The following is a 19,421-nucleotide window of genomic DNA, read 5'->3' as shown; positions in this document are numbered from 1 at the left end:
GTCTTGAAGAGATATTTGCAGACCCATGTTCATAGCAGCATTATTGACAACAGTCAAGAGGTATAAACAATCCAAATATCTATCGATGGATGATTGGATAAACAAAATGTGTTATATACATATTATTTAGCCTTAAAGAAGGAAATCCTGACATATGCTACAACATAGAGGAAACTTGAAGACATTGTGTTAACTAAAATAAGCCAGTCACAAAAAGACAAACACTGATTCTACTTCTATGAGGTGTAAAAAAGATCACTGGATGGGTAGTCAGGAAACTTGGGTCTTCCAGTTCTCATTAAACAATGCATGTAGAACACTTATGAGCCACTTCTAATAGATTCCACAGTCGGAGACAGTAAGACCTTCCTAAACATACATTGTGCTTCATACGCAAATGACAAATTTAAAGTAAGGGAACTTCCAAGGATAGTAATATTATAAAAAGAAATTTTAAGGGGTGCCTGGGTGGCTCAGATGGTTAAGCATCTGCCTTCAGCTCAGGTCATGATCCTAGGGTCCTGGGATCGAGTCCCATGTCGGGCTCCCTGCTCAGTGGGGAGTCTGCTCCCTCTCCCTCTGCCTCTCCCTCTGGTTGTGCTCTGTCTCTCTCTCTTTCAAATAAATAAATAAAATCTTTAAAAAAAAAAAAAGAAATTTTAAAAAAGGAGTTCAAGTCCTAAAAATGTAAAAACAAAGAAAAAATCTGGATATAATTAGAGTTGCTCCTGTATTTAGGGTTATAATAATATATCCTCTCTCTGGAGAGCTGGATCATAAAGTTAATTTAGTTTAGATTCCTTCCTCTGCCAAACGGTAATAAATCAGATCAATGTAAGAAACAAAACGGATGAACACGGGGGAAAAAAAAGAGAGGCAAACCAGAAAACAGACTCTTTAAACTATAAAGAACAAACTGAGGGTTGCTGGAGGGCAGGTAGGTGGAGGGATGGGTTAAATGGGTGACAGATATTAAGGAGGGCACTTGTGATGAGCATGGGGTATTGTATATAAGTAATGAGTCACCAAATTCTACCCCTGAAACTAATATTACACTGTATGTTAACTAACTGGAATTTAAATAAAAACCTGAAAAAAGAAAACTAAAGAAAGAAAGAAAAAAAAAACAGATCGATGTAATGAGATCTAACTGCTGGATAGGAGAAGCAGAAAGCTGGCTACCAATCATCCTGGGATATTCACGTGGGCAGGATGTGGTTCTCCACACAAGGGCATCAACCACAGGCTTTGCATTATTTCCCAACACATCACTTGAAAAGCATTTAAAAAGATAGGTTTTGTGTCAGTCAGACTTGGATTTAATGCAAATCCCACCTCCATCATCAGCTAATCAACTGTGGGTCCCTTGGGGAAGTTAACCTAACTTCTTCAAGCCTGTTTTCTTAGCTATAAAGTGGGCAACACAAAATCTCAAAAGATTATTGTAAGGATAAACTAAAGATACTCATGTATGTAAAACAATAGGAACATGGTCTGGCACATAACAAGTAATTAAAAAAACAAAATCTTAAGAATATGGGATTTCGGGGCACCTGGGTGGCTCAGTCCTTAAGCATCTGCCTTCGGCTCAGGTCATGATCCCAGGGTCCTGGGATCGAGCCCCACATCGGGCTCCCTGCTCCTCGGGAAGCCTGCTTTTCCCTCTCCCACTCCCCCTGCTTGTGTTCCTTCTCTTGCTGTGTCTCTCTCTGTCAAATAAATAACTAAAATCTTAAAAAAAAAAAAAGAATATGGGATTTCAATAATCTTGAAAAAGAAGAGCAAAGCTGGAAGACTTACACTTCCTGATTTCAAAACATGCTATGAAGCTACAATAATGAAGACAGTGGCACTTGCATAAGGATAGACATATATATCAATGGAACAGAATTGAGAGTCCAGAGATAAACTCTGGCATTTATGGCCATTTGATTTCCAAAAAGGAATGCAAGACAATTACATGGGAAAGTGGGGTCTTACCAACAAATGGTCCTGGGACAGCTGGACATCTACATGCAAAAGAATGAAGTTACACCTCTTACCCTCATACTATACACAAAAATTAACTCAAAATGGATCACAGACCTAAATATAAGAGTTAAAACTAGAAAACTCTTAGAAGAAAACATACGTATAAATCTTTGTGATCTTGGACTAGGCAAAACCTTCTTAGATGTGACATAACAAAACAGTAACTAGATAAAATGAATTTCATCATTGAAGAACACCATCAAGAACATGAAATGACAACCCGTATAACAGGAGAAAATATTTGCAAATCAGGGACTTGTATCTAGAATATGTAAAGAACTCTTACAATTCAATAATAAAAAGACAAAATACCCTATTGAAAAATGGGCAAAGGATCTGAATACACATTTCTCCAGAGAAGAAATGGCCAAGAATCCCATGAGAAAATGTTCAACATCAATAGTCATCAGGAAAATGTAAATCAAAACTACAATGAGATACCACTTCATACCCATTAGGATGGCTATAATCAAAAAGAGGGACAATATTACAAGTGCTGACAAGGATATAGAAAAACTGGAACACTCAGACACTGGTGGTAGGAATATAAAATAGTCTGGCTATTTTTCAAATGATTAAAAACAGAATTAGCATCCAGCAATTCCACTGGTAGGTGTATACCCAAGAAAAATAAAAACCTATGTCCACATAAAAACTTGTACACAAATGTTCATACCAGCATTGTTCATAACAGGCAAAAAGTGAAAACAAATCCAAATGCCCACTAACTGATGAATGGATAAAAAAAAAATGTGGTCTACCCATACAAAGGAATATTATTCAGCCATAAATAGGACTGAAGTACTGATTCATGCTACAATACAGATGAACCTTGAAAACATTATGCTAAGGTAAAAGAAGCCAGTCACAAGACTATGTATATTCATTTATATTTAACATCCAGATTAGACAAATCTACGAGACGGAAAGTAGATTAGTGGATGCCTAGGGCTGATGTTGGGGAGACATGGGAAGAGAATGCAAACAGGTATGACATTTTTTTAAAAAGTGATGAAAATATTCTAAAATTAGATTGCTGTAATGGTTGCACAACTCTGTGAATCTAACAACCACTGAATTGTATACTTTGGATGAGTTACCTTTCAATAAAGCAGTTTTAAAAAAGAGATTTATGCATAAAGGAATACCTCCTGGACAACTGAAGTTTATTACTTTAAGGACCAAAGGTTAAAGCTTCCCTTTTCTTTTCCGTATTTTAACCATATTGTATTAGACATCACCCCCCACTGCCAATGTATATCTTGTCTTCTTTTACACAGCAAAATGGATGCAACAGAACTCGTATGTTATGTCTCAGGATCACTTCAAACACCACTTTTTATATTAGTTATAACAGAGATATCCCCTAAGGGCTAATAGGCTCTAAATGGCCCCTGGCTACCATGCTTTAGAAGTTGTGACTGTTTTTGTTGTTGTAGTTAGGTTTAATTTACATTATTAATATTTTCTCCATCATTTTATTTTTTATTTTTCTTTATTGAGATAAAGAACATGTAACATTGTGTTGGTTTAAGGTGTGCAATGTGTTGACTTGATACATTTATACACTGCAATATGCAACACCATAGCGATAGCTAACACCTCTATCATGTCACATAATTATCATTTTTTTTTTGTATTAGGAACAATTCAGACCTAGTCTCTTAGCAACTTTGAAGTTTATAACATAGTATCATTGCCTATAATTATTATGCTGTGCATTAGATGTCCAGCATCTGTTTATTTACTAGTTGCAAGAACACTAGTTGTGTTGTTTGGGGTTTATGTCCTTCCTCAAGGGTAGACTGTTTTGCTGTACTCATTGCCTGATGTGTTTCAGTCTGCCCTCCTAACAAAACTGCTGGAGTATACTAAACTCCATGTAACTGGGCTTATAAAAAAAATTACAAAGGAAAAATGAGCTGGAATTAAAAACCAGAAGATCTGGGTATGTTTTAGCACCAACATTTATAGGTGTCTGTAGGCAAGAATCTGTGCCTGAGCTGTAAAACAGTGATAATACCTACAATGCAGAGCTAAAATGAGAACTAGGGATGATAAATGTGATGTACTTAGTATAGCTCCCAGCACATAAAAGGCAAAAAGTCATTGACAGTTTGTATCAGAGTCTCAGATCTACGAAATATTACTTGATTACTTTGAGAAAGTCCTTCATCTCTGAGTCTCAAGTTTCTACACTGTTAACATGGGAGAAAAGATCTCTTCTCACCTCACAGAGTGTAGGGAAGGCAAATTTTCATGCACTGTTTATATTTTTGTAAATTCCAAAGAGGTACAAAGAATTATTTACTGATCTTAAGGATGACAAAAGATCATTAAATTAAAAATTCTGTTTAAAAAAAGATACAGTTGATGACTGTGCAGGTCCACTTATACGTGGATTTGGAAACAGTACAGTACTACAAATGTATTTTCTCATCCTCATGATTTTCTTTTTTTTTTTTTTAAAGATTTTATTTATTTATTTGACAGAGAGATGCAGCAAGAGAGGGAACATGACAGGGAGAAGCAAGCTTCCTGATGAGCAGCGAGCCTGATGCAGGGCTCGATCCCAGGACCCTGGGATCATGACCTAAGCCAAAGGCAGACGCTTAATGACTGAGCCACCCAGGGGCCCCTCTTCCTCGTGATTTTCTTAAGAACATTTCCTTTTGTCTAGCTACTTTATTATAAGAATACAGTATTTAATACATATAAATATACAAATTAAGTATTAATCAACTATATTATTGGTAAGGCTTCTGGTCAACAGTAGGCTATAAGTGATTAAGTTTCTAGGGAGCCAAAAGTTATAGTTGTTTTTTTTTTTTTTCTTGAGAGAGAGAGCGCGTATGTGCGGAGTGGGGGTGTGCGCAGCGGGGCAGAAGGAGAGGAAGAGAGACAATTTTAAGCAGTCTCCATGCCCAGAGCGGGGCCCCATGCAGGGTTCGATTTCACGACCCTAAGATCGTGACCTGAGCTGAAATAAAGAGTCAGACGCTTAACCAACTGAGCTACCCAGGCACCCCAAAAGTTATAGTTGGATTTTTGACAGTTTTGGGGGGCAGTGTCCCTAAACCCCATATTGTTCAAGGGTCAATTGTCCTCTCCTCCTTGCTAATAGTAGCATCTCCAAACATAAGGGAATATGTGGTGTACACCAAGTCCATTATCTGCCATTAGTAAGATGTTTATAATCCATCCCGGAAAGTCTGCTGCTCATGCTCACTAACCATTTCCAAGAAAAAACACACCCTTTCCCATTACTATCCTCAAATCAAGTGTTCAACAAGTACTCACAGAACACTTGCTACACACACACACACCCAAGCTAAATGCTGAGGGAAATTCATATAGAACATTAGTTCCTGCGCTCAAAATACACAGGTTATTTTTGTTGGGAGACAATTTTTTTTTTTAAAAGATTTATTTATTTATTTGAGAGAGCGAGAATGAGAGAGAGAGTACATGAGAGGGAGGATGGTTAGAGGAAGAAGCAGGCTCCTTGCCGAGCAGGGAGCCCGATGCGGGATTCGATCCAGGGACTCCAGGATCATGACCTGAGCCGAAGGCAGTCGCTTAACCAATAAGCCACCCAGGCGCCCCTGTTGGGAGACAATTCTTGTGCAATTAGAGAACGCTGAATCTGCATTCTAGGGATGACTACAGGAGACCATCGTATCTTTGAATGTGGTTTATGAAAATCAATTCTATGACTTAGCCACAACTTCAAAAAAGAAAGTGCTAAGTTATGTCATACAGTGCTATACTGGAGAGGGACTGATATAAAATGAGGTCAGAAAACTTCCCCGGAGATACACCTTGAAAGATGAGTAAGATCTGATGGGCTTAGGGTAGGAAATCAGATTTTCTCATGAGATAAACCATATGAAGAGAAGTATTGAGGTGAGAAAGAATCTGATGAGAGAGCAGTCTGTTTGAGGGTAGGGTATACACTGTAAGTTTTATGTTCCAATTTGTCAAAGCTATCAACAAGTGCCTTATATCTTATAGTTAACCTAAATATCTATTACGATAACATCTTCACCCCCTAAAATATCTAATGGTGAACAAAAAGAACATGTCACCTCCCTCTCACCACCCCCACACACTCTGAACCATTCACTGCCCCATCCTTCCAAGAATGCCAGCTTTCACTCACCTCCATGTCATCTTCCTTTTTCCTCTTGTTTACGGACTCACTTCCTTCTTCGTCTTCTTCTTCTTCCTCTATGATTCCTTCCACTATAGATTTTGAGCCTTCTGGACTTGTAATTCCTTCACACCTAGGTGGTTTGTTTTTTTTTTTAAGTGCTATCATACATCTTTCTTTTATACACAAATTATCTCAGAGATACTGAAACTCATAGTCTTTTACAATCAAATGTCAGTTAAAACTTAATGCTTCTGGGAGAAGGAGGATGTGAACAATGTGCATTTTAAAATGTGCAGAAATAGACAAGGGCTGTGGAAGGTCATGGCCATGGAAGGTATGACTATATTCCAAGGGCTGGTTTCCAGTTCTTGCACCAATACTGACCCACAGAAGAGAGTAATCATTTCATGTGGCATGGTGACAAGAATTTTATTGACATTATCTTGTATAATCCTCATAACAATCCTATGAAGTAGCCCTGAAAAATAAAAAAATTGTCCAAGATCACCTGGTTCATAAGTAGATGAGGCTGGAAGGCAAATCCAGGCCCAATTAACTTGAAAGCATGGTACTTTTCTACTGTACCCTGCTTACAGTAGAGCAAGGCTTAAACAGCATGGTAAAAGGCCCCCACTTTCAATTAGCTGATAGAAACTGACAATTACAATAACCATAGCCAGCTGAACCTTGGGGATTAGAACATCTGATCCAACCAATTACTGTTGTTGTTTTCCTCTAAAAAACAATTATTACATAATTAGGTAGAAAAATTATTATATTATGAACAGCTGATATCATAATTCCTTTTAGAAAGAACTTGTTGAAAAAATACACTGACAATATTAAAGGTAAAAGTCCCAAGAGCCTAGGTAGCAGCTAGTACTAAGGTCTGTTCTGCATGATAAAGAAGTATTGTTATTTTGCCCTTGAAAGGGAGAGAGAAGGGAGAAGAGGAGAGAGAACAAGTTAAGATAAACTGAAGGGTCAGTGAAACTTCAGTGGTGGATTTTTAACAGTGATAACTTGTTTTCCTTTTCTCCTCTACCAATCTCAGTAAAGCATATGTTCACAAAATGTTTTGTCAAGTGGGGGTGTTCTATGGGACTTGAGGTATCAAGTTTCACATCTAGGGTCAAGGTAGTAAAACAAAGAAACAACATGCGCTTTGGATTTCCACAGCTATGGATTAGGAGGTTCAAGAGAATTTCACCTACATCAAGAAGGGCAGGAAGGTTCTATCTGGTCTCTATGTGACAATTAAAACACACACTATATACACAAGTTTACATATTAAGAGAAGACACCATTGAAATTTACATATTAGGTAAAATTTAAAAATCGCTGAACTACCTGAATACAAGCCATATAACTTCCTCACAAAATGCTTTACCACTGCTTAAACAAATCTGATCTCAAAATATTTAGGCACTGCAAAGTGGGCAGTCTCACAGCTTAAAGACTGCATTGTGTCCGCTAGATATTACTACTCAAATTGTATGTTTAGGCATAAAAAGTCCATGATACAGTCCTTGAAGTCAAATACACAGGAGACTGAATCTGAGCACCGTCATTCACTAGCTGTGTGATCCTGGGAAAGCTACTTTACCTTTCTGAACTTCCATTTTCTCACCTATAAAAAAATCTTATCTTAAAGAGGTATTGTAAAGACTAAATGAGATGGTGCAAATGAATTAATGAATCTAGGTAATGATCATCGATGGCTACCAACACTCAAAAAAAGAGACAACCAGAAATTACATGCTTCCTAATGGCAGTACCTATTCTTATAAACAAATAAAAAGCCAAAATAACAACAAACAAACCTGAACTTGATCAAATCTCTGGATCTAACTAACAATTTACAGAAAATACAGTGAAGAGAAGAACATGTTAAATTTCACCTTCAGGAATCAAATCAGAAAATCCAGATTGTGGGAAATTCTACAGGGCAAACAACCAGGTTTCTTCAACAAATAAATTGCAAGGAAAAAAAATAAGACAAGTGGAATCTATAAATTAAAAGATACTTAAGAGTTATATCTTCCAATTGCTACATATCTACCTTATTATAATTCTGATTTGATCTATAAAAAAATTATCAGTGAGACAATTAGAAATGTGAATACTGAATGGACATTTGATGATACTGAGGAATTATTAAATTTTTTAGGTGTGATAACGGTATTGTGATTGTGTTTTAAGTGTCCTTACCATTTAGGGTATCCTGAAATCTTGGAATTTATTTAAAAATATTCTGTAATTAGGGGAAAATAAGGGGCACAGATGAAACAAGACTGGCCATGAGTCAGTAACTGTTGAAAACAGGCAATGTGTATACTGGGGTTCATTTTATCATTCTACTTTTATATGTTTAAAAATTCCCGTAAGATTTTTAAAATGAGAACATGGATATAAAATACCAGGCACAGTGCCTGGCAAATAGCAGGCATTCAGTAATGCCATTATCATTTTTATCAACTCTTGTGCTCCCTATCTGTTCCGCTGAGCAACATTTTCTCAATTTATCTGAAGTTTATTTTGTGACTACATAGCCATACTCAGGACTCATGTAACCCTATCCAAGAAGATCAGTTGGGCTATATAATTTTAGCTGAGCCTTAGAATCTGGCTTTCACTAAAGCTTTTATACTGTTATTTCCTCACAATCAGGTGTGGCCAAGAAGGAGACGATTACCAGAATAAAATCATAGCTGCCAGCACTAGAGTGGACCCTTAAAATAATTTTTAATGTCCATTCTCTGGGATTCTTCACTTTTTAAGATGCAGAGTTGTATTAAAAAGGTAATCCTGTATTATATAGGCTTTGGGAGTTCTTCAAAAAAAAAAAAAAGAAAACGAAAAGAAAAGCTATGAGGCTAGCCTGAGCTCATTTGTAAAAATTATCTAAAATAATAAAGGCATTCAGGATAGTAGGACAGGTGTATAACAAAAAGCAATCTGTAATTCCCTCACCATGTTTCAGTCTCTAACCAGCCCAACAGGGAAAAATAAGACCTACTGTTTGACTTGGCCAACCATTGAGACACGGGCTGACTCCAAATTTCGAATCTGACCACTCTTCACACTAAAAAAGTGAGAAGGGAGAGAGGAGGTTATTCAGCATCCATCTTATCATGTCATAGGGTCAAATGGATAATTTTGCAGATTCTGTGGAACCTCTACAAAGTTGTGTTTACCAATACAGCTTACTATGGAGATTACCACTACTTCCTACTTCCTACCTGGTTATTATGGCTATAAGCCAAGTAGTAAAAATTAAGTAAAGACATTCAAGCCATTTCAGTTCTGCAAACGTTTACCAGGAGGATACTATGTGCCAGGCCTGTGCTCAAGAAGCACCTAATTCAGCAGGGAGAAAGAAACACAAACATAGGCTTAACATAATAAAGGCAAGGTTCAAAGGAATCACTTTATTCTGAGTGAACAGGTTAAAGAAATCTCCCCAAATGTCCTGTCTAAACTGAGGAGAAAAGAAGCTAGGCAGAAGATAAAAGAGGGTGGTCAGGGCATTATAGGCAGGGGGCACATTGTGAACAAAGGCACTGTGATGTGGAAAAGTCAAAGGATGAGGATTTTAGAGGACAGAGTGCAAGGAGAAGCAGGGGAGAGCAAAAGGGGAGTGTGAATGGGAGAAAGGGACAGGCGGGCAGGGACGAGCTCCTACAGGGCTTTGCATGCCAAGATATAGAGTTCAGGAGCTTGGATGCTATTTTAATAGATTAGTTCCCTCAGAGTTATCTACCTATGTATGCTTAAAGGGCCAAGCAAAATGGCCGCATGTCCCAGGGGGAATTGGAAACAATATCTGAAGCAGGCCACCCGAACACTTTCCTTCCCTTCCCTTTTTTTTTTTAAGATTGCATCCATTTATTTGAGAGAGAGAAAGTGACAGAGCACGAGAGTGGGGAGGGTCAGAGGGAGAAGCAGACTCCCCGCTAAGTAGGAAGCCTGATGTGGGGCTTGATCCTGTGACTCCAGGATCAAGATCTGAGGTGAAGGCAGATGCTTAACTGACTGAGCCACCTAGGCGCCCCCAGAACACATTTCTTTAAATCTAACTTTTTTAGCTTAAAAAAATCATGTAAAATTTTAAAGGGCAACCCCCTTAGATAATGACCTTGTTTCTTATTTTAATGATAAATAGACACAATCAGAATAATTATTTCATTTTTCTACTACCAACTGAATCTACAGAATCTACAAATACACCAGTATTTATAATCATATACCCTGTCTTGATGACTGTTTAATATATGAAACACCTCTGTTCCTATTTAAGGCCAACCTTGGGCACAATTCCTATCCCCTCTTGCTTATGAGGACCTTGCTTCTTATAGTTATCATGTGGGTCATCATTTTTTTTCTCTAGTGGATATTATAAAACAGCCTTTGAAAACATTCTCAACCCCACATTCACTACTAGATACTACCCCACTTCTCTGCTCTCCTATACAACAAAACTTCTCAAAAAAGCTATCATAAAAAAAAAGTTATCTTAAAGGAATCTTTTTTCTTAAATATTATCTACGCAATAATGATTCTCCAATTTATCTCTAGCTCAACTTCTTCTAACAAGTATATACAAGTACTTACTTAACATTTCCACTTAGATGTATAGTAAGCATTTTAGCTTATCCAAACAAAAATTCTGATTTCCTGACCTTTTACTTGCTCCCAAATCTACTTCTCTTTGTCTCTACCATTCACCCAATTGCTTGGGCTAAAAACCTAGAAGTCATCCTTGAATGCTGTGCCTCCTCCTGCCTCCAACCCCCATTTCTCTGCTGATATCCAATCCGTAAGGCAGTCCTGTCAGTTCTGCCCTCAAAATACATTCCAAATATGACATATTACTTCCTCTGTTGCCATCCTAGTCTATGCTTACCATCATTATTCTCCTATAATACTACAATTGCCTCTTAACCAATTTCCCACTTCCATTAACACACCCACTCCCTACTCCTTCCCCTAGTGTTTTCCTCAGAGCAGCCAGAGTGGTGAAACCAAAATGCAAATCCTTATCTGTCCAACTTCAAAGCCTAGGCTTCTAAAGACAATAACCTACTGCCTCTCATTAGGATGACCAAGAAAGCAGAAGTGGGAATTCACTTTGCTTTAAATCCTTACTGAATTAAACAGGTTGGCCTTGTATGTCAACATCTTTTTTTTTTTTTTCATCTGGAATAGCCACAATAGCCATGAGTCATGAACTTTATTCAGATATCCAGCAGAGTACAAAACAAAATTATGAAATACTTCACTGGATTCTTTCTGATTCTCAGGCTCAGGAAGTGGGTTCTAAAAATCAGTGGCTCTCATAAACCCAAAACATTTTAACATACAACCAACAGAACCCTCATCCTATCCCACATCTGCCACTAGAATCAAGACTCCATATCTTTTAGGAGAAGGTCCACCACGACTGCCATGCTAGATTAAGTACCTATCTTCTGTAACTCCTGTGCCTCCTTCATTGTGTTTACATATTTACTTATTTGTATTCCCAGTTATTTGACAGATAGGAACTAAAGCCCGATTCATCCCCAGTTCTTAAATTAGGTACTGACACATCTTAGGTACGAAAAAAAAAAAGTTTACTGAATAAATTTAAAAAGTTATTTGGAATCATCTTTTCACTGGTTATTACTGGGGAAGAAGGCAGGGTGCCTGAGGTACTTGCTGAACTGGCAGCAGCTACATTCTGAAATGCTGTGGTTGCCAAAGAGGGGGAGATCTTTGGTGCTTCTGAGAGAACAGGAATCCTGAATCTCAGTAGTGTGAACAAGGGGAGATAGAAGCAACCTCACCAAACACAAACATCATTTTGGCAAGCCATATTTGGCATGAGGCCCTCTGTCTTGGAAAAACTACCTAGGCTCTATTTACCAGGTCCTTCATTTCCTCTTGATGTCTCTGATTCAAAGAACAGATATGTTCTGCCTGCTAAGGCAGTCAGCAGTATGCTGAATGCTATACGAAAGTACAAAAGAAATACAGGATAGCTTCTGCCCTTATCATATAGGAAAAGCATTAAGACATACATGAAAACTGACAATATAAGCATAGCTTTTAGGGGAGCATTAGAAGACTTAAGAGGTAAATAGTACAATATAATATAGACAGAGGCCTCTAGCAATTTGATCAAATGAGTGATCTGAGTGGTTCAGAGGAGTTAGAGAAAGGGTCTGGAAAAGGAACTAGAGATGATTTTAAACAACAGGTAGGAAGACAGGATACTAAGGATATTTTATCCTAAGACTGATTTCCTTGTGGGAGAGACAGTGTTTTACTCTTTTCTGAAATGTCACCCTTTAGCACAAAATGTTTAATTAATATTTAATCAAATAATTGATTGACTTAATGAATAAATTAATGAAAAAACAGCCTTAAGTGGAAGCCATAGCCAATTCTGTCTGTGATTTTTATGAAAACCAATTACTGAAAGGGTTTTTATTTACTCAAAACCCAAATAAAAACTGAGAAAGGAACCTATGCGCATCCTTTCTGTTTCTCCACCATTTTCTCTGGAACACAGAAAGTGAATCTAGAACCATGAAGCATCAGAAGTGGAAAAGGCCTTAGAGCCTCATTTAGTCCAGACTCTAACCTCAGAGATGGAAATAGCTAGACAGCAGATGATCCATAATTATTAAATTCTAGGAGGTACTACAGTGTATTAGAAAAAGGATGGATTTTAGATAACTGGGCCAAGTATGAAACATTTAAAATATTAAAAAAAAAATTCTGCTCTTTATATAACTGTTTCCGCACATATCATAATAAAGCTAAGGCTTGGAAACTGAACTATTCCTTTGAACTTGGTGCCTGAAGTGATGAAAAAGGACAGCTACAATCTAACACTTAAAATACAGACAATATAGATTTGTGAGTTACCTCCATTCAATGGCATTCTCTAGAGACTTGAAGGTTTTAGGACGACCACGTAAGAAATTCTGCATGCTATTAAGTGCATCCATGGCTGTACCTAGATATTAAACAAATATTTTAACTACAGAACTTTACACTTACTGGGTTAACTGTACATTTGCCCTCAATGATAGCAGAATTCAGTGATGCTTTGGGGAAAAAAGACGCAGCTTAAGAAAATTCAGACGACTGATGGGATAGCCAGCTTCCAAGATGGCCTCCAGTGATTTCTGCCTCTTGGTATTCACTCCCTTGTGTAGTCTTCCCACACTGAATAGGGGCTGACTTGTATAAGCAATAGTGTGACTTCTGAGGCTGGGTCATAAAAGACATGCACCTTCTTTTAAATGTTAAATAAAATTATGGGACACACATACAACTGAAAAATTATGCAGCCCCAAAAGATATTTACAAAGAGTTTTTGATGACATGGAAAATGATTATATAACATGGAGTGTGGGTGAAATGGGGGAAGGTGTCAAAAGGTACAAACTTCCAGTTATAAAATAAGTAAGTCATGAGGATGTAATGTACAGCATAGTGACTATAGTTAAAAATAATGTATTGTATATTTGTTGGTTTTTTAAAAGATTTTATTTATTTATTTATTTATTTATTTATTTGAGAGAAAGAGCGTGCACACATGCAAGCAGAAGGAGAAGAGGGAGAGGCAGAGAATCTTAAGCAGACTCCGTGCTGAGTATGGAGCCCTACACGGGGCTTGATCTCACGACCCTCAGATCATGACCTAAGCCGAAACCATGAGTCGGCTGCTTAACCAACTGAGCCATCCAGGTACCCCTGTATTGTATATTTGAAGGCTGTTAAGAGAGTAGATCTTAAAAGTGCCCATCACAAGAAAAAAAAATCATAATTATATGTGGTGATGGATGTTATCTACACATACTGTGGTTATCACTTCACAATATATACATATATTGAATCATTATGTTATATATCTGAAACTAATAAAAAGTTACATGTCAATTAAAAAAATACTTGGGAATGCCTTTGCTACAAAATAACATAAAAAAAGATATCAAGACAGAGGGACATAGTTCCAGATGAGTAGAAAATCAACAATAAATTAAAACAAGATAATAATAATCTACCATGGATGTCTCTCATAAGTCAAAGATTCTGATTTGGTCAGTACTAAGAAAACTTACCTTCTACAACATCAATCATACAGAGACCCAGGAGACTTGGCACCAGGTTAGATGATGCTGTGTGGACTGCAATAGCACCACCCATACTATGTCCAATCAGCATGATTGGAGGAGGGAGGTCCCCATACATGGCTTCAACCACATTGCCAACATCTCTGCAAAGAGAAGGAAAAAAAGCTGAGAATGCTCTCTGACAACACTGTAAAAATCATTTTCTTTCCTAACTCTTTCCTTTGGTCTGTAACGAGTCCTAAAACTGTAAAGGTCCACTGGGCCATCTTGCAAATATACCTATGTAAATCTCTTAATATGCCCCCCAGTATCTATACATGTAGCCACACATCTAGCTATTCTGATAAATGGGACTAAAAGCCCCAATTTTTTTTTTAAGATTTATTTATTTATTTGAGAGAGAGAGCACAAGCAAGAGGGGCAGAGGGAGAAGGAGAGGCAGAGAATCTCAAGTGACTCTGTGCTGAGTGCAGAGCCAAACAGGGAGCTCGATCCCACGACCCTGAGATCATGACCTGAGCCAAAATCAAGAGTCAGATGCTTAACCAACTGAGCTACCCAGGTGCCCCAAGAACCCAATTTTTTTGTTTTCATTTACATCACACTTTCATTTTTCCACACATTTAGTACAATTACATATACCTTTATTTTAAACCTAAGCTTGAAACTGGACAAAAAATGTAAGCACTCTACACTTCAGTTTCCCCAACTACAAAACAGGAAAACAATTTTATCAAGCATTATATAATGTAGTAAAATTTAGAGTCACAAGATGAATTGCAGCCCCAGTTTAATTTTTATTATGTGGACTTGAATTAGTTATTTAATCTCTCAGACAGTTTCAGTATCTATAAAGTGAAGATACGAATGTGATTTACGAAAAAAGAAAAGAGTATGATTTACTATTCTAGATTGCCTTGAAGATTAACTGAAACAGTAAATGAAAACTACTTTGAAAAGTGTAAATGTTATACGAATGTTACTTATTACTTATATTTGTTATGTAAAGTTATTTGAAGTATGAACATAAATTTAAGTACAATGTTCTGAGAAACAAGATGTTCAGAGCTAATTTTTACTGGCTTCTGTCCTAGTCTTTAATTATGAGTGGATCCATTCTGAAAATTTTTGAAAATTTCGGAAAGTTTTGAAAATGAGAAGTGAAAAAGGAACTTGGGTTTGACTTGCCTATAGGCCCTCTACACTACAGCAATAGGTACGTATGGTATGTTTTTAGAGACCACTGGCTCTACCGTCTGCTTTTGGGAGTGGCTGAGTCAGTTAACTTCAAAAGACAGTTTGGTCTTACTGGGTGTTATTATATACATCAAGCACCCACACAGTGTTACCCAAATATAGCAGATGTGGATATAGGAACACAGCCTTTTGAATATGATCCCCAGGGTATTCAGAATGGCAAAGACAAATGCTATTAATTATTTCAGAAGGAATTAATCTTAAAAATCTCATAAAACAATTACAGATGTGAATAGGGTAGCTGTAGCATCTGCAGACAATCTGAATGGGAGATAAGGAGGCCCCACCTAATTTTACAGGTGAAAAAAGCACTAGTTTAATATTCCTTTGGAGTTAAATTTAAAGCTAAAAGTTTTGGTTAGTAACAGCTATAATAAAGCAAAACGATGCTACAGAAGATTATCTAAGTACAGGTCTCTTTAAAATACTCAGTAACTGAGTTGGAGGGGTTCTGTGGTATCTGCTTCATGCATGTGTGAAGGTGGACAGGGTCTGAAACAAACCAACTCCATAATGTATCTAAACTTAGGAAAGGTAAAATGTGGTTATGATCAATCACTTGATCATTTACCATCAGGAGAAATTTATTCTTATTAAGGTTAGCCAAATTACCAAGATTAGTCCATTGAGACATGTTCTGAAGTTCCAGAAAAATAAAGATGAAGTAGCAGATGTTATCTATAAAACTAGTCTGTAACTGGATATACCACAGTTTTGGCAGAGGCTTTATAAGGAGATTCTATTATGCTTATTAATATTGGGTTCATTTCCTGAGAAGCAATATAGCATATCATAGACATAACAGAAAAAGAATATCAGAGCAACATGAGCTCAAATCTTGGTTCTTCTATTTTTAGTTAACTGCATTTTATGTAGGGTTGAGGTTCTGAAGTTGATACACAAGGCAAAAATTGTGCTGTCAGTACTACTTGAAAATCCCATTAACTGTCATTAAATATGCCCATTTGGAGATTTTTGTTTCAGAGTGACTAAATTCAGAAATCATATAAATGTTTTACTGCTTTGGCTATTTCACAAGAATCCAAATTATTGACTCTTCTGATTCTTAGCAATCATCTTCATCATTCTAGATTGTCTTTTTTTTTTTTAAAGATTTTATTTATTTATTTATTTGAGAGAGAGAATGAGAGAGAGAGAGAGAGCACATGAGAGGGGGGAGGGTCAGAGGGAGAAGCAGACTTCCTGCCGAGCAGGGAGCCCGATGCGGAACTCGATCCCGGGACTCCAGGATCATGACCTGAGCCGAAGGCAGTCACTTAACCAACTGAGCCACCCAGGCACCCCCATCATTCTAGATAGTCTTAATTATCTATTTTATTTTTAACTTTTGTTAAAAGTTGTTAACTTGGTGTCAGATCTGCTGCCGCCAAGTCCGGATCCAACCTTGCGCGCCGCTGACGCCCACCCGCCCGACGTGCACTCCTGATTCCTTCTGGTTCTAAGTCCAAAATGGCAACTCTCAAAGATCACCTGATTCAGAATCTTCTTAATGAAGAACATACCCCCCAGAATAAGATTACAGTTGTTGGGGTTGGTGCTGTTGGCATGGCTTGTGCCATCAGTATCTTAATGAAGGACTTGGCAGATGAACTTGCTCTTGTTGATGTTATGGAAGACAAACTGAAGGGACAGATGATGGATGTCCAGCACGGCAGCCTTTTCCTTAGAACACCAAAAATTGTCTCTGGCAAAGATTATAATGTGACTGCAAACTCCAAGCTGGTTATTATCACAGCTGGGGCATGTCAGCAAGAGGGAGAAAGCCGTTTTAATTTGGTCCAGTGTAACGTGAACATCTTTAAGTTCATCATTCCTAATATCGTAAAATATAGCCCAAACTGCAAGTTGCTTGTTGTTTCCAATCCAGTGGTTATCTTGACCTATGTGGCTTGGATGGTAAGTGGCTTTCCCAAAAACCGTGTTATTGGAAGTGGTTGCAATCTGGATTCAGCCCAGTTCCATTACCTAATGGGGGAAAGACTGGGAGTTCACCCATTAAGCTGTGACGGGTGGGTCCTGGGGGAGCATGGAGACTCCAGTGTGCCTGTATGGAGTGGAGTGAATGTTGCTGGTATCTCTCTGAAGAATCTGCACCCTGACTTAGGCACTGATGCAGATAAGGAACAGTGGAAAGAGGTTAACAAACAGGTGGTTGACAGTGCCTATGAGGTGATCAAACTGAAAGGCTACACTTCCTGGGCCATTGGACTGTCTGTGGCAGATCTGGCAGAAAGTATAATGAAGAATCTTAGGTGGGTGCATCCAATTTCCACCATGATTAAGGGTCTCTATGGAATTAAAGATGATGTCTTCCTTAGTGTCCCTTGCATCTTGGGACAGAATGGAATTTCAGATGTTGTGAAGGTGACTCTGACTCCTGAGGAGGAGGCCTGTTTGAAGGATAGTGTAGATACACTTTGAGGGATCCAAAAGGAGCTGCAGTTTTAAAGTTTTCTAATGTACCACTTCACTGTCTAGACTACAACAGGATTTTAGTTTGAGGTTGTGTATATTGTCCTTATTATCTGATCTGTTACTCAAGTAATATTAAAATGGCCTAAGAAAAAACATCCGTTTCCTAAAGTTCCAAATAGGAATGGTTCACCAAACCCTGCAGCTGTATCCTGATGCTGGATGATACCTGTCTTTGTAGCCCCAAATTGGTTAACGTAAGTTAGCTCCACCGTCTCAGAGGCACCACTGCCAGAGCTGCGGTTGCTCTTCACACCAGATGTGTGTTTACTGTGTGTTCTGTCACTTCGGGTTCCTTCCCCCAAAACCCAACATGCCTAGTCCACCTTTTCCAGTCAGTCACGTCCTGGGATCCAATGTATAAATTCAATATTGCAAGTATTGTGCATAACTGTCCTCAAGGATCTTATTTTGTGTACCATGTATGTCAGAATATAGTGTACATGGCCATATAATGTAAAAAGACAATGCAACTAAGTGTCATACCAACTAAAATACCAAATAAATTTTGAACAGTGACTCTTTTTTGAAAAAAAAAAAAAAAGTTGTTAACTTATTGTCTCTCAGTTCCAATTCACCCTTCATTTTATGTTCTCCAAAATTGGATCTGAGGCCTTTAAATATATTTTCCTCTCCAGCTGGCATGATGTTAAGCTTTATCAGTAGAGGGTGCAAGAGAGACCCTGCAGAAAGAGAAGGTTTTGCTCCTGGTTCATGTGCATTACTCCACAAGCTCCTGAAGCCTGTGCTCCTCTAGGACCCAGGTCCTGCAGCATGGGAAGCCCTACAGCACACAGAGCTTCCCGAGTGCCCAAATCCTACAGCACAGGTGGCTTCTCCAGCATACCATCCCCCATGCCCAATTTTTTTCCTAGCCTTATTGAGGTAAAATTGATACACAAAAAATGGTAAATAATTAATGTATACACCTGTGTTACCATCACCATGATTAATAAACACTTCCAAAAGTTTCTTTGTGTGTGAGTGTAGGTGTGGTAAGAACACTTAACATGAGATCTACCCTTCTAACAAACTTTTAAGTACACAATTACCTCATTGTTAAGTATAGGCACTATGTTGTAAAGCAGATCTCTGGAACCACCCTCAGTATTGTTGTTGCAGAGTGCCTCTGGTGAGACACCTCTCTGTGAACAGCTTTCCCGGCACCCTAGAGGGCACGTATCTGGCAAAGTTCTGCCAACATGGCATCCAAATGACTTCTCTGCCTTCAGTAAGCCACAGTCATGCCTTCTACAACAAGGTCTAAATCTCAACCTCTTCCATTAGTGTTCCATCTTTGTCCAAGAGGATTCTGGCAGCTGCTTACACCTGCTATTCCTATATTCTTTTTTTTT

At 38.0% G+C, this 19,421-nt stretch overlaps 1 protein-coding gene and 1 pseudogene across 2 annotated transcripts in view; one reads left to right on the top strand and one right to left on the bottom strand.

Annotated features, from left to right (window-relative positions):
- The window catches only part of PPME1 (protein phosphatase methylesterase 1), a 76,268-nt gene that overhangs the window by 10,840 nt on the left and 46,007 nt on the right, over window positions 1–19,421 (bottom strand). For both annotated transcript variants that reach the window (XM_081798812.1, XM_081798813.1), the window contains 4 exons: window positions 14,305–14,459; window positions 13,103–13,193; window positions 9,207–9,272; window positions 6,194–6,317 (listed from right to left, as the gene is read on the bottom strand). In XM_081798812.1, coding sequence (XP_081654938.1) covers window positions 6,194–6,317; window positions 9,207–9,272; window positions 13,103–13,193; window positions 14,305–14,459 — 436 coding nt within the window. The remainder of the gene's footprint in view (window positions 1–6,193; window positions 6,318–9,206; window positions 9,273–13,102; window positions 13,194–14,304; window positions 14,460–19,421) is intronic.
- LOC102732951 (L-lactate dehydrogenase A chain pseudogene) lies at window positions 16,949–18,246 on the top strand (annotated as a pseudogene).

Source organism: Leptonychotes weddellii, chromosome 11, assembly GCF_054177405.1.
Source record: "Leptonychotes weddellii isolate Sample4059 chromosome 11, ASM5417740v2, whole genome shotgun sequence".
Taxonomy (NCBI): Eukaryota; Metazoa; Chordata; class Mammalia; order Carnivora; family Phocidae; genus Leptonychotes; species Leptonychotes weddellii.
Note: the sequence above shows the minus strand (reverse complement) of the source record. Positions and strands in the feature narration are given on the sequence as shown.